Here is a 15,923-nt window from a genome sequence, read left to right on the forward strand (position 1 = left end):
GCGAGCAAAATTTTGATGCGCTGTTCTTCTTGCTTGGACGGCATTTTGACAACTGAAGAGTGAATTCCAAAATCAAAATAAGAGCAACATTCTACACACACACACCTTCAAAATGAGGGGTGTTCAGGTTTTTTAAATGCAAAATTGAAAGAAATACGTCAAGTTTATATTGACCAAATTTTGACCGTATCACCCTTTAACATTTCTTTAGTATAGCTGCTGTTAATTGTTTGTCATCGTATGTAAAGGGTGATTCTTTTGAGGTTAGGATTTTCATGCATTAGTATTTGACAGATCACGTGGGATTTCAGACATGGTGTCAAAGAGAAAGATGCTCAGTATGCTTTGACATTTCATCATGAATAGACTTACTAACGAGCAACGCTTGCAAATCATTGAATTTTATTACCAAAATCAGTGGCAGAAAATCCGCTTTTTTATCGACAAATTTTGTTCAGCGATGAGGCTCATTTCTGGTTGAATGGCTACGTAAATAAGCAAAATTGCCGCATTTGGAGTGAAGAGCAACCAGAAGCCGTTCAAGAACTGCCCATGCATCCCGAAAAATGCACTGTTTGGTGTGGTTTGTACGCTGGTGGAATCATTGGACCGTATTTTTTCAAAGATGCTGTTGGACGCAACGTTACGGTGAATGGCGATCGCTATCGTTCGATGCTAACAAACTTTTTGTTGCCAAAAATGGAAGAACTGAACTTGGTTGACATGTGGTTTCAACAAGATGGCGCTACATGCCACACAGCTCGCGATTCTATGGCCATTTTGAGGGAAAACTTCGGAGAACAATTCATCTCAAGAAATGGACCGGTAAGTTGGCCACCAAGATCATGCGATTTGACGCCTTTAGACTATTTTTTGTGGGGCTACGTCAAGTCTAAAGTCTACAGAAATAAGCCAGCAACTATTCCAGCTTTGGAAGACAACATTTCCGAAGAAATTCGGGCTATTCCGGCCGAAATGCTCGAAAAAGTTGCCCAAAATTGGACTTTCCGAATGGACCACCTAAGACGCAGCCGCGGTCAACATTTAAATGAAATTATCTTCAAAAAGTAAATGTCATGGACCAATCTAACGTTTCAAATAAAGAACCGATGAGATTTTGCAAATTTTATGCGTTTTTTTTTTAAAAAAAAAAGTTATCAAGCTCTTAACAAATCACCCTTTATATGTTTTTCAGATTTAGGCAAAACTGGCCGAAATACCTACATTTTACTTATCAAATCGCCACTGCTAAGTCGAAAACTTATCAAAATGACTCAAATTTTCCTACTACTCTATTACACATCTATAGACCGATAAATCATAAATACACTTTTGCGAAGTTGCCTCAAAATTGGTTCATATTTAAATGTTTCCTATATTGTTTTACTAACATTGTGTTCCACCTCAGCGCATTAGCCGACTTAAATGTAAAATCTATAAGTATTGCAGAACAGATCTCCTGAGATATACAGAATATATGTGTATGGATTCATATAGCATCCAACACATTGGACGGATTTGATATGGTATCGAAAATGTGGACTTACAAAGTGGTGAAGGGTATAATATAGTCGGCCCCGCCCGACTTTAGACTTTCCTTACTTGTTATATAGTACCAACGTTCAAATGATTCGTGTCAAAATTTGACGTCTGTAAGTCAATTAGTTTGCGAGATAGAGCGTCTTTTGTGAAGCAACTTTTGTTATTGTGAAAAAAATGGAAAAAAGGAATTTCGTGTTTTGATAAAATACTGTTTTCTGAAGGAAAAAAATACGGTGGAAGCAAAAACTTGGCTTGATAATGAGTTTCCGGACTCTGAGCCAGGGAAAAACAATAATTGATTGGTATGCAAAAATGAAAGCGTGGTGAAATGAGCACGGAGGACGGTGAACGCAGTGGACGCCCGAAAGAGGTGGATACCGACGAAAACATCAAAAAAATCCACAAAATGATTTTGAATGACCGTAAAATGAAGTTGATCGAGATAGCAGAGGCCTTAAAGATATCAAAGGAACGTGTTGGTCATATCATTCATCAATATTTGGATATGCGGAAGCTCTGTGCAAAATGGGGGATCGGTTTATATGAGGGCTACATATAAGTATGGACCGATGTGGACCAATTTTCGCATGGTTGTTAGATACCATATACTAACACCATGTACCAAATTTCAGCCGAATCGGATGAAATTTGCTTCTCTTTGAGGCTCCGCAAGCCAAATCTGGGGATCGGTTTATATGGAGCTATATATAATTATGGACCGATGTGGACCAATTTTTGCATGGTTGTTAGAGACCATATACCAACACCATACACCAAATTTCAGCCGGATCGGATGAAATATGCTTCTGTTAGAGGCTCCACAAGCCAAATCTGAGGGTCCCTTTATATGGGGGCTATACGTAAAAGTGGCCAATTTTCAATACCATCCGACCTACATCAATAACAACTACTTGTGCCAAGTTTCAAGTCGATAGCTTGTTTCGTTCGGAAGTTAGCGTGATTTCAACAGACGGACGGACGGACGGACATGCTTAGATCGACTCAGAATTTCACCACGACCCAGAATATATATACTTTATGGGGTCTTAGAGCAATATTTCGATGTGTTACAAACGGAATGACAAAGTTAATATACCCCCCATCCTATGGTGGAGGGTATAAAAATATTGTCGTGAGTCCAAAGATTTCATGTCTTTAAAATACGAATACGAATTTCGCTTAGCATAGAACGTCTTCTACGTCATTTCTCTGATATAAAAATTTTTCCTTGTCCAAAAGTCGCTAAACTTTTCAATGAAGTCGATTTGTCCTTATAGTTAATTGAATCGACTTAAAATTGGGTATCCAGAAAAATTCTTCAAAATTAATGAAATGATCTTTAAATTTGTTGACTTTTTGTATCTTGACTGCAAAGTACAAAAACAAAGGATATGTTTATCAATACTTTATTTTAAAGATGTTTTTTACTTGAAACATAGCATAATTTCTACTTGTAGTCGAGTCTGAATTTGGAAATTTAAGTTATCGTTAACACTTTTTAATAGTATATGATATTCTTACCTCAATTCTCCCCTTCTTTGGCTCGGAATCAATATCAAAATCAATAGTCTAAGACAACATCTCTGGAAGTGGACATGCTTTGTTTCAGTTCAAAAATGTCGTGACTCTGAAATTTATCGTTTCTCAACGGAAATTTGGAGTAAATTGCCACTGACAGGCCTATCACAGGGCTAGTACCGATATTTTCGTTTATCTCAATTTTTAAACTTTGGTATATAACTTTTTTGGGAGGTTTGAGTGCAAAATCATGTTATTCCTTTCTGGTACTCGTACGATTTTGTCCCGGACTGGTGCATGAGGTCCTATGGGTTAATCCTACTATGTTGTCCTAAGACGTGTTATTTGGAATGATTCCAAATCTTATCCTAAATTGTAAGCCACGTTAAAGTCTGGAACACATGAATTATGTTTTTGAGTAAAGGGTGATACGGTCAAAATTTGGTCAGTATAAACTTGACGTATTTCTTTCCATTTTGCATTTAAAAAACCTGAACACCCCTCATTTTGAAGGTGTGTGTGTAGAATGTTGCTCCTATTTTGATTTTGGAATTCACTCTTCAGTTGTCAAAATGCCGTCCAAGCAAGAAGAGCAGCGTATCAAAATTTTGCTCGCGCATTGCGAAAATCCGAGCTACTCGCACGCAAAGCTGGCAAAATCGCTTAAAGTTGCCAAATCAACCGTTACAAATGTAATTAAAGTGTTTGGAGAACGTTTGTCGACAGCCAGGAAGTCTGGATCGGGGGGAAATCGAAAACCGGAAGCCGCTGAGACGACAAAGAGAGTTGCCGGTAGTTTCAAGCGAAACCCTAACCTCTCACTCCGAGATGCCGCAAATAAGCTGGGTGTATCGTCTACAACCGTGCATCGAGCCAAAAAACGAGCCGGACTATCGACTTACAAGAAGGTAGTGACTCCAAATCGCGATGATAAACAAAATACGACGGCCAAAGCGCGATCCCGGAGGCTGTACACGACGATGCTGACGAAGTTTGACTGCGTGGTAATGGACGACGAAACCTACGTCAAAGCCGACTACAAGCAGCTTCCGGGACAGGAGTTTTATACGGCAAAAGGAAGGGGAAACGTAGCAGATATTTTCAAGCACATAAAACTGTCAAAGTTCGCAAAGAAATATCTGGTTTGGCAAGCCATCTGTACCTGTGGCTTGAAAAGCAGCATTTTCATAGCTTCCGGGACTGCCAACCAAGAAATTTACGTAAAAGAGTGTTTGAATAAACGTCTGCTGCCTTTCCTGAAGAAACACGGTTGTTCCGTACTGTTTTGGCCGGGTTTGGCATCTTGCCATTACGGTAAAAAGGCCATGGAGTGGTACGCCGCCAACAACGTGCAGGTGGTTCCCAAGGACAAGAACCCAACACGCCAGAGCTCCACCCAATTGAGAAATACTGGGCTATTGTCAAGCGGAACCTAAAGAAGACCAAAAAAAAACTGCTAAGGACCTCAGCAAAAAAATTTGGAAGTTCTTTCAAATGCACAACTTTAAAATCACTTCCAGAAGATGCACTCCCAATGATGTTCTTTATTTTAACTACCCAGGAAGTTCTTTTAATTCAATTTGTTATATCTTGGTTTTTTCATACTTTTAATAGGTAATTTAAAGTTTTTTTGTTTCAAATAGGTTAAAACCAGAGTAAGAATTCATAAAATGGTATAAATCATTTAAATTTTGTCGAAAAAAATGCTAAATCCAATCTGAAAAAATTGTGAATTTTTGAAAATATTTGAGGTCAAACGTTTCCGACAAGCGTTAGAATCCATTAAAAATTATAAAAATTATTTATTTCACAAAATATCACAGAATTGTTTAATATACATCCAAAACATTGAATTTGGATCACACCTAAAGAAGTGATGCAAATTCAGTGCAACGGCTGTTGAAATAGAGGACTTCTGTCCTATGACAAGCCCATGTTAAATTCATCGCTTCTGCGTCAATTTTGCACCACTTCCGGATCCAAAAAGAACATTTTCATTACTTTTTTGGCGACGCTTTTTTTGCTGGGACGAGCAGCAGTTCAAGGCAAACTGGCTTTCTGCGGCGAAGAAGGTGGACAAGGTGGCTGTACAAAATCTGATGGCAGGTGTCAAGCGTGAGGCCCGGCAATTCGGATTTGGAAAAGCCTAACTGAATTTTATACTAATTGAACATGAAAAAGAAATTTAATTTGATTTTTTAAATAAACGATTTCACCGATTTACACGCGTTTTCCCTTGACCAAATTTTGACCGTATCACCCTTTAGATCTCAATTTCTACTTCCATTCCCCGTTGGTTTTGTCAGCCCACATATTTCCATCGGAAGAAATTTGGAAATTTCTCTCCAGGATGAGTGGCTCATAGTACAAAGTAGATAATATCTCGGCTCCCCAGCGGGTCTGGAACACATGAGTTTTTTTTTTTTGAGTAGATCTCGATTTCTACTCCCATTCCACGTTGGGTTGGTTAGCGCACATATTTCCATTTGGAAGAAGTTTGGAAATTTCTCGCCAGAATGAGTGGCCCATAGCACAAAGTGGACAATATCTCGACTCCCCAGTTGGTCTGGAACATATGAAGGACGTTTTTGAGTAGATCTCGGTTTGTACTTCCATTCCCCATTTTGCCAACCCACGCTTGTTTGTTTGGAGTCTGTGACCCACTGTATAAAAGTGGCCATATCTCGACACCACTGATTGTAATGGAGTATTGGTACGCCTTTTTGGATAGAGCTCGGCCAATATTATAGAATGTGATATGTTATATTAACTAATTTGCGCGTTTTGTGCATTTTTTTTACAATTATTTTTTTTTCACCATAAATCCATTATAATGTAACTTTAGTTCCAAATTTGACATATAGGGGACGCTCATGTTGTGATTTTATAACGAAATCCATTATAATTTATTTTCACACACATTTATGGAGTCTGAGACCAATATTTTGATGTGCTACTAACGGAATGACAAAGTTAGTGTATACTAACTATCCCCATCCTATGGTGGTTGGTATAAAAACATATATGGTCATTTGATTTAGTAACGCTTCGTGTCAGATTTTCAGTATGAAGGGACCGTCGAGACAAACATCCAAAGATGTTTGCCATTTGAACCAATTAAAAAATATTTTCTGACAAAAATATATGGTCAGATATTTCGTATAAATGACTCTCACAACACTGAACAAAAATGGGTTATATTACATAAGGCTATAATCAGATATACATGGGAGGTGATACAATATAATATTCGCTATGGCTGAATCGACTGGCCGACGTTACTTAATTGTACATAATAAAAATATATTCCATACTTACATTATTTGTATACACATTAATAAAAAGGCAATCTTCAGATCCTTCAAGATTTCCATTCAAAGGATTAATTTGCATACATTTTGGTCCATACCATGAACAATCTTTAATATTTTTCCAAGGTGTCATGGGCTTAGGAGCACGAAATCGTAACTCACCAACGGGTGGTAAAGCATATGGGATTCGTTCAAAACTATAATAGACTTTATTATAGACACTTAACCATTTAGAGCCTCTAATTTGACCAGTACTAATTTGGGCAATAACATCTTCATCGTTGAGGCGATTATACCATTGATTCACCTTAAATTCCAATGTTCTAAGAAAAAAACAAATTATTATATACATAAAATCAATTATGATTTATATATAACTACTATAGGTAAAAATTGATATTTGGATGTCTTATACATAGTTCAACCAGTTCCACTAGTAACGGTAATGGTGAGGTTTTCCGATTTTTGTACTGAGTTCCTGAGCTGGAATACTTGATCCAACTTGTGTGAAATTAAACAAGTATAAATGGCCGTAAGTTCGGCCAGGCCGAATCTTATGTACCCTCCACCATGGATTGCGTAGAAACTTCTACGAAAGACTGTCATCCACAATCGAATTACTTGGGTTGTGGTATCTTAAATTGGTTTCTAAATTGTGAGTTAGTCCATACGTGGTATATATTAGACAAAAAAGGTATGTGTACGCAAGTCTACAAATAATTACGAATCGATATGGACTTTTGCACGGTACGTAGGGAGCCAGAATTGATATATGGCGGTCGCTTATATGGGGGCTATACACAATTATGAACTTGATATGGACCAATTTTTGTGTGATTGGGGATCGATTTATCTGAGGGCTATATATAACTATATAGACCGATATGGACCTACTTAGGCATGGTTGATAACGGCCATATACTAGCACAATGTACCAAATTTCAACTGACTCGGATGAAATTTGCTCCTCCAAGAGGCTCCAAATCCAAATCTCGGGATCGGTTTATAAGGGGGCTATATATGATTATGGACTAATATGGACCACATTTGGCATGGTTGTTAAATATCATATACTACCACCACGTACCAAATTTCAACCAGATCGGATGAATTTTGCTTCTCCAAAAGGCACCGGAGGTCAAATCTGGGGATCGGTTTATATGGGGGCTATATATAATTATGGACTGATATGATATGATATTCCTGCATGGTTGTTGGATACCATATACTACCACCACGTACCAAATTTCAACCAGATCGGATGAATTTTGCTTCTCCAAAAGGCACCGGAGGTCAACTCTGGGGATCGGTTTATATGGGGGCTATATATAATTATGGAACGATTTCCACCAATTTTTGCATGGTTTTTAAAAACCATATACTAACACCATGTACCAAATTTCAGCCGGATCGGATGAAATTTGCTTCTCTTAGACGGTCTGCAAGCCAAATTTGGGGGTCCGTTTATATGGGGGCTATACGTAAAAGTGGACCGATAAAGGGTGATACGGTCAAAATTTGGTCAATATAAACTTGACGTATTTCTTTCAATTTTGCATTTAAAAAACGTGAACACCCCTCATTTTGAAGGTGTGTGTGTGTAGAATGTTGCTCCTATTTTGATTTTGGAATTGATTCTTCAGTTGTCAAAATGCCGTCCAAGCAAGAAGAGCAGCGTATCACAATTTTGCTCGCGCATCGCGAAAATCCGAGCTACTCGCACGCAAAGCTGGCAAAATCGCTAAAAGTTGCCAAATCAACCGTTACAAATGTAATTAAAGTGTTTGGAGAACGTTTGTCGACAGCCAGGAAGTCTGGATCGGGGGGAAATCGAAAACCGGAAGCCGCTGAGACGACAAAGAGAGTTGCCGGTAGTTTCAAGCGAAACCCTAACCTCTCTCTCCGAGATGCCGCAAATAAGCTGGGTGTATCGTCTACAACCGTGCATCGAGCCAAAAAACAAGCCGGACTATCGACTTACAAGAAGGTAGTGACTCCAAATCGCGATGATAAACAAAATACGACGGCCAAATCGCGATCCCGGAGGCTGTACACGACGATGCTGACGAAGTTTGACTGCGTGGTAATGGACGACGAAACCTACGTCAAAGCCGACTACAAGCAGCTTCCGGGACAGGAGTTTTATATGGCAAAAGGAAGGGGAAAGGTAGCAGATATTTTCAAGCACATAAAACTGTCAAAGTTCGCAAAGAAATATCTGGTTTGGCAAGCCATCTGTACCTGTGGCTTGAAAAGCTGCATTTTCATAGCTTCCGGGACTGCCAACCAAGAAATTTACGTGAAAGAGTGTTTGAATAAACGTCTGCTGCCTTTCCTGAAGAAACACGGTTGTTCCGTACTGTTTTGGCCGGATTTGGCATCTTGCCATTACGGTAAAAAGGCCATGAAGTGGTACGCCGTCAACAACGTGCAGGTGGCTCCCAAGGACAAGAACCCTCCCAACACACCAGAGCTCCGCCCAATTGAGAAATACTGGGCTATTGTCAAGCGGAACCTATAGAAGACCAAAAAACTGCTAAGGACGAGCAGCAGTTCAAGGCAAACTGGCTTTCTGCGGCGAAGAAGGTGGACAAGGTGGCTGTACAAAATCTGATGGCAGGTGTCAAGCGTGAGGCCCGGCAATTCTGATTTGGAAAAGCGAAAGCGTAACTGAATATTTTTCCTGAATTTTATACTAATTGAACTTGAAAAAGAAATTGAATTTGATTTTTTAAATAAACGATTTCACCGATTTACACGCGTTTTCCCTTGACCAAATTTTGACCGTATCACCCTTTATGGCCCATTTCCAATACCATCCGACCTACATCAATAACAACTACTTGTGCCAAGTTTCAAGTCGATAGCTTGTTTCGTTCGGACGGACGGACGGACGGACGGACATGGTCAGATCGACTCAGAATTTCACCACGACCCAGAATATATATACTTTATGGGGTCTTAGAGCAATATTTCGATGTGTTACAAACGGAATGACAAAGTTAATATACCCCCATCCTATGGTGGAGGATATAAAAACCTTATTTGAATTTATTTTTGTTTCTTTTTGAAATTCTAAGAGGATCTAGTTATGACCTTTCATCAGTTAAAATCATGCTAACTAATTTGACATTATAATATTTACCATAATATACTTACTTAAGTTTTAATAAATCGTAATCCATTTGACGATGGTTCAACTTGTGTGTCTGGTAAAAAACTAATCAATTTCCACCCGCATTCGTGGAATTTTACTGTTTTTGAAATTTTAGTTCTTAAACCTACGCATTACTCTATCACTATGTTAAAACTATAAAGCTATAGAAAACAATTAAGAAAGGTCGAAAGTCGGAAGGGGCCGATTATGTGATACCCTACAATAATTGGATCATATACTTAGGATAGCCGCCATACCCTCAAAAGATCGCCTTGGTAACATATACTTGGAAACATATTCTGCTTCCAGTATATATAATTTCAGAATGTGTACAAAAAAGAAATTGTTTGCACTTTGTAAACATATGATATTTCATCCTATGCATATCTGTTTTAAGGCCCCAAAAAGCTAAATATTTGTTTGCTTGCAGAAAAATGTCTTAAATATAATTGTGTTGGTATACAAATAAAAACATTTATTTATATACAAAATATGCAAGTCGATAAGCACATTTACTAATCAACCGAAGCTTTTAATTGTTGCAATTAAACTTGATGTTTTACATACCTTTACATGGTTTTCGTTATCTATCTCCGTCGCCATCTTTATTTTTCCTCTATTCTCACTCGCTCTCTCTGGCGTTTCTAAACATATATATGTTTATACGAAATTTCTAAATTAATATATGTTTGCATCCAAAGACATTATATTTAAGAATATGTAATGTCCCAAACATAAGATGTTCCAACATATATGTCCCAAACATGTTATACTAGTTTATGATTCCTCTAAAACCCAAACAAAATATGGTTCTTATAAATCCAGAATTTATTCTAGTTTTCATAGGTAAAATCTTTGCATTTATTTTCGCGAAGCGTACTGGTTGAACTGATCTGCTTGGGAAAATATATGTCATCAAACATCCCTGAAATTTTCAAAGGAAATTATTATATATGATTCATGGTGGTGGGTATTTAAGCTTCGGCCGGGCCGAACTTACTACTGTATATACTTGTTTTATTTTATGTTTTTATTAATCTCGTATAATAATAACAAATTATAACATATAATTTGTAGAAAATAAAAAGCTCTAGCAGCTAAGGCTATCGGCTTATGGTATATCATTTAATATTAGCTCAAGACCTTTGCCTGAATATACCAGCATTTTTTGTTGAATATACTTCAATATACAATTTGTGCCCGCTGCACCTAATGTTTACGAGTAGTGCAAATTTCTGTTATGAGAAAAAAAGTCAATTTTTATCATTTTACCATACATACGAGAATGTATACAGAACAAGTATATACGGCCGTAAGTTCGGCCAGGCCGAATCTTATGTACCCTCCACCATGGATTGCGTAGAAACTTCTGCTAAAGGCGGTCATCCACAATTGAATTACTTGGGTAGCGGCCGATGGCACTTCTTAACATCATCTTCCAAAGTGTAAGTTAGTCCATGCGGGTATATATTAGACATAAGAAAGGTCGACTAAATACGTATATATTCAATTCTTGACCGGTATATATAGGAAAGAAATAATTACGAACCGATATGAACTTTTGTGCGGTAACTATAGAGGCAGAATTGATATACGGGGGTCGCTTATAGGGACTATATGCAATTATGAACATGAGTCTATCAAAAATGGCATATTTTTTACTGTTTTGTAGATTAGTATAATTCTTGATGTTTTGGAAGATTTTGCAAAATTTCCTCTCCAACTATGAGGTACTTAATACATTTTCTATAGAAATTTATATTTTGACAAAATTTTCTACAGAAAAAAAATTCTGACAAAACTTTCTATAGAAATTATGTTTTTACAAAATTTCCTACAGAAATAAAATGTTGACAAAATTTTCTATAGAAATAAAATATTGACAAAATTTTCTATAGAAATATAAAATTTTGACAAAATTTTCTATGGCAATAAAATTTTGGTAGATTATTTTTGGCTCGAATGGCAATGGTGATTTTTCTGTGATTGGGGATTGGTTTATATGAGAGCTATATATAACTATAGATCGATACGGACCAATTTTGGCATGGTTCTTATCGGCCATATACTAACACCACGTACCAAATTTCAACCGGATCGGATGAATTTTGCTCGTCCAAGAGGCTCCGGAGGTCAAATCTGGGGATCGGTTTATATGGGGTCTATATATAATTATGGACCGATATGTTCCAATTTTGGCATTGTTGTTAGAGACCCTATACGAAAACAATGTACCAAATTTTAGCCGGATCGGATGAATTTTGCTCCTCCAAGAGGCTCCGGAGGTCAAATCTGGGGATCGGTTTATATGGGGGCTATATATAATTATTAACCGATATGGACCAATTTTTGCATGGTTGTTAAAGACCATATACTAACACAACGTACCAAATTTTAACCGGATCGGATGAAATGTGCTTCTGTTAGAGGATCTGAAAGCAAGTCTGGGGATCGGTTTATATGGGGGCTATATATAATTATTAACCGATATGGACCAATTTTTGCATGGTTGTTAAAGACCATATACTAACACAACGTACCAAATTTTAACCGGATCGGATGAAATGTGCTTCTCTTAGAGGATCTGAAAGCAAGTCTGGGGATCGGTTTATATGGGGGCTATATATAATTATTAACCGATATGGACCAATTTTTGCATGGTTGTTAAAGACCATATACTAACACAACGTAGCAAATATTAACCCGATCGGATGAAATTTGCTTCTCTTAGAGGATCCGCAAGCCAAATAAATTTGGGGATCGGTTTATATGGGTGCTATATGTAATTATGGGCTGATATAGATAAATTTTTGGATGTGTGTTGGAGACCATATACTAACACCATGTACCAAATTTTTGCCGGATCGAATCGGAGGCTTCGCAAGCCAAATCTGGGGATCTGTTTATATTATGGGGGCTATATATAATTATGGACCGATGTGGACCAGTTTTTGCAAGGTTGTTAGAGACCATATACGAACACCATGTACCAAATTTTAGCCGGATCGGATGAAATTTGCTTGTCTTAGAGGATTCGCAAGCCAAATCTGGGGGCACGTTTATATGGGGGCTATACGTAAAAGTGGACTGACATGGCCTATTTGCAATACCATCCGACCTACATCAATAACGAGTCGATAGCTTGTTTCGTTCGGAAGTTAGCGTGAATTCAACAGACGGACGGACGGACGGACGGACATGCTTAGATCGACTCAGAATTTCACCACGACCCAGAATATATACCCAGCAAAAAAGAGCTTCCAAAAAAGTAGTTTGGATCCCCAATCTGTGATCCGGAAGTAGTGCAAACTTGGATCATCTCCAATGAATTTTACATGGGCTTGTCATAGGACGGAAGTACTCTCTTTTTGGATCCTTTGCATTTCTTTAGAAGTTGTGCCCTGGAAGTTAATTTGAATGAAGAAATTTAAAAAGAAAAAAAAAATTTAACCAATTTAATTTTTTTTTCAACCATATTTTTTATTACACTATTATTTTCCTATTATCTAGGGTTGCTCCGACCAGGGGTTGAACCTGGGTTTGATGGCACCATAACAGAACGCCTTAGCACACTCAGCCACAAACGCCATTGAACATAAAGCGTCCAAATGTCAATTCAAATGTTTGTGATATGATCGTAATACGACACCAAATAATAACATTCTTATTGCTTCTCGAGATGTTCTTTATTAGTATGAACGAAAAAATAAGAAACGCAGGTTCAAATCTCACCAGCGGCAATTTTTGTTATCAAATATTTTTCAAAAAAAAATATTTTTTTACGTTTTACATCGTTTTTATTTTTTTTTTTCGGCATATATATAAATATATTTTTATACCCACCACCATAGGATGGGGGGTATATTAACTTTGTCATTCCGTTTGTAACACATCGAAATATTGCTCTAAGACCCCATAAAGTATATATATTCTGGGTCGTGGTGAAATTCTGAGTCGATCTGAGCATGTCCGTCCGTCCGTCCGTCCGTCCGTCTGTTGAAATCACGCTAACTTCCGAACGAAACAAGCTATCGACTAGAAACTTGGCACAAGTAGTTGTTATTGATGTAGGTCGGATGGTATTGCAAATGGGCCATATCGGTCCACGTTTACGTATAGCCCCCATATAAACCGATCCCCAGATTTGGCTTGTGGAGCCTCTAAGAGAAGCAAATTTCATCCGATCCGGCTGAAATTTGGTACATGGTGTTAGTATATGGTCTCTAACAACCATGCAAAAATTGGTCGACATCGGTTCATAATTATATATAGCCCCCATATAAACCGATCCCCCGATTTGGCTTGCGAGGCCTCTAAGAGAAGCAAATTTCATCCGATCCGGCTGAAATTTTGTACGTGATGTTAGTACATGGTCTCTAACAACCATGCAAAAATTGGTCGACATCGGTTCATAATTATATATATCCCCCATATTTGACCAGATTTGACCTCCGGAACCTCTTGGAAGACCAAAATTCATCTGATTCAGTTGAAATTTGGTACGTGGTGTTAATATATGGCCTCAAACTCCCATGCAAAAATTGGTCGATATCGGTCCATAATTATATATAGGCCCCATATAAACCGATCCCCAGATTTGACCTCCAGAGAAGAGCAAAATTCTTCCCATTCGGTTGGAATTTGGTACGTGATGTTAGTATATGGTATCCAACAATCATGCAGGAATTGGTTCCTATCAGTCCATAATTATATATAGCTCCCATATAAACCGATCCCTAGATTTGACCTCCGGTGCCTTTTGGAGAAGCAAAATTCATCCGATCTGCTTGAAATTTGGTACGTGGTGGTAGTATATGATATTTAACAACCATGCCAAAAGTGGTCCATATCAGTCCATAATCGTACATAGCCCCACATAAACCGATCCCGAGATTTGGTTTTGGAACCTCTTGGAGGAGCAAATTTCATCCGAGTGAGTTGAAATTTGGTACATTGTGCTAGTATATGGTCGTTAACAACCATGCCTAACTAGGTCCATATCAGTCTATAGTTATATATGGCCCTCAGATAAATCGATCCCCAATAACACAAAAATTGGTCCATATCAAGTTCATAATTGTATATAGCCCCCATATAAGCGATCCCCATATTTCAATTCTGTCTCTCTACTTACAAAAAGTCCATATCGATTCGTAATTATTTGTAGACTTAACTATACATAACTTTTTTTGTCTAATATATACCATGTATGGACTAAATCACAATTTAGAAAACGATGTTAAGAAGTTTTAAGATACCACAACCCAAGTAATTCGATTGTGGATGATAGTCTTTTGTAGATGTTTCTACGCAATCCATGGTGGTGGGTACATAAGATTCGGCCTGGCCGAACTTGCGGCCGTATATACTTGTTTCTATTAAAAATTAAAAAGAAAAAAAAAAAAAATTCTCGTAATTTGCAAAACCTTCTCATAAGAACTTCCATGGAAGTGAAAAAGTCAAACGGCACAGGTTCAAATCTCAGCGGGATGAAATTTATTTTTTTATTATTATTATTTGTTTACTTTTTTTTATTAATTTTCTATTTTTTTGTAAAATATAATTGTCCAAAATTTGTATTAAAATAGCCTCATTGCGTACTTTCTAATACTTGTCCACAAGAACTGCATCGGGAGTGGAAAAAAATCATTGGGGGATCCCACGATGCGCTTTTGAAGAAGTGTTTGAGGACTTGTCCAAAGGACTGCATCGGAAGTTGAAAAAAATCGATGGGGGATTCTGGGATGGGCTTTAAAAGAAATGTTTGTGGAACAACTTCCAATTTTTTTTCCAGGTACTTTATGGGGTCTTAGAGCAATATTTCCATGTGCTACAAACGGAATGGCAAAGTTAATATACCTCCCATCCTATGGAGGAGGGTATAAAAATGTGAACTGTTTCATTGGAAGAATAGACTAGCTCGTGCAAGAATTGAACTAAATTGAATTCCATTTATTGAGATTTCATTAATGTGTTGTTAAAATAACGCATATTTACTGTGATTTTTCAATTTTTAACTACCATGCACGAAATTCTTCATTGTCACGAATGCAAAAATGAACTTAAAGTAGAAAAAACATCATTGGTGTCAAATCATTACCGCATTGCTACTCCGTAGTTCATTTTTACTGCGACGGTCTAATTTTTTTCTAGTTTAGTAGTTATTGAACTTATTTGTACGGCTATTGAAATTTATACCAACGTTTAGTCCATAAAATTTTTGAGACATACTTGGAAGGAAGAAAATTTCATTAGTCCGGAGAAAATTTCTAAGAAAATTTCTTAAGATAGTTTTGGCATTAGTGGAACAACGTATTCTGCATATCTTAGTATATAGGCCAAATGGACGAAAAATATTGTTTTCCAAATGTTTCGGTTTTTTTCCAAAAATTTTC

The 15,923-nt window shown here is 37.4% G+C and overlaps 1 protein-coding gene across 1 annotated transcript in view; it reads right to left on the reverse strand.

Moving 5' to 3' along the window:
- The window catches only part of LOC142235835 (esterase B1-like), a 31,810-nt gene extending 16,159 nt beyond the window's left edge, over positions 1–15,651 (reverse strand). Inside the window, exons 1-2 of the mRNA XM_075307090.1 lie at positions 15,629–15,651; positions 6,379–6,694 (exon numbers count right to left, since the gene is read on the reverse strand). Of these exons, the coding sequence (XP_075163205.1) occupies positions 6,379–6,694; positions 15,629–15,651 (339 nt within the window). The remainder of the gene's footprint in view (positions 1–6,378; positions 6,695–15,628) is intronic.
- Positions 15,652–15,923: the final 272 nt, after the last annotated feature.

This window comes from Haematobia irritans, chromosome 4 (assembly GCF_050003625.1).
Source record: "Haematobia irritans isolate KBUSLIRL chromosome 4, ASM5000362v1, whole genome shotgun sequence".
Lineage (NCBI taxonomy): Eukaryota > Metazoa > Arthropoda > Insecta > Diptera > Muscidae > Haematobia > Haematobia irritans.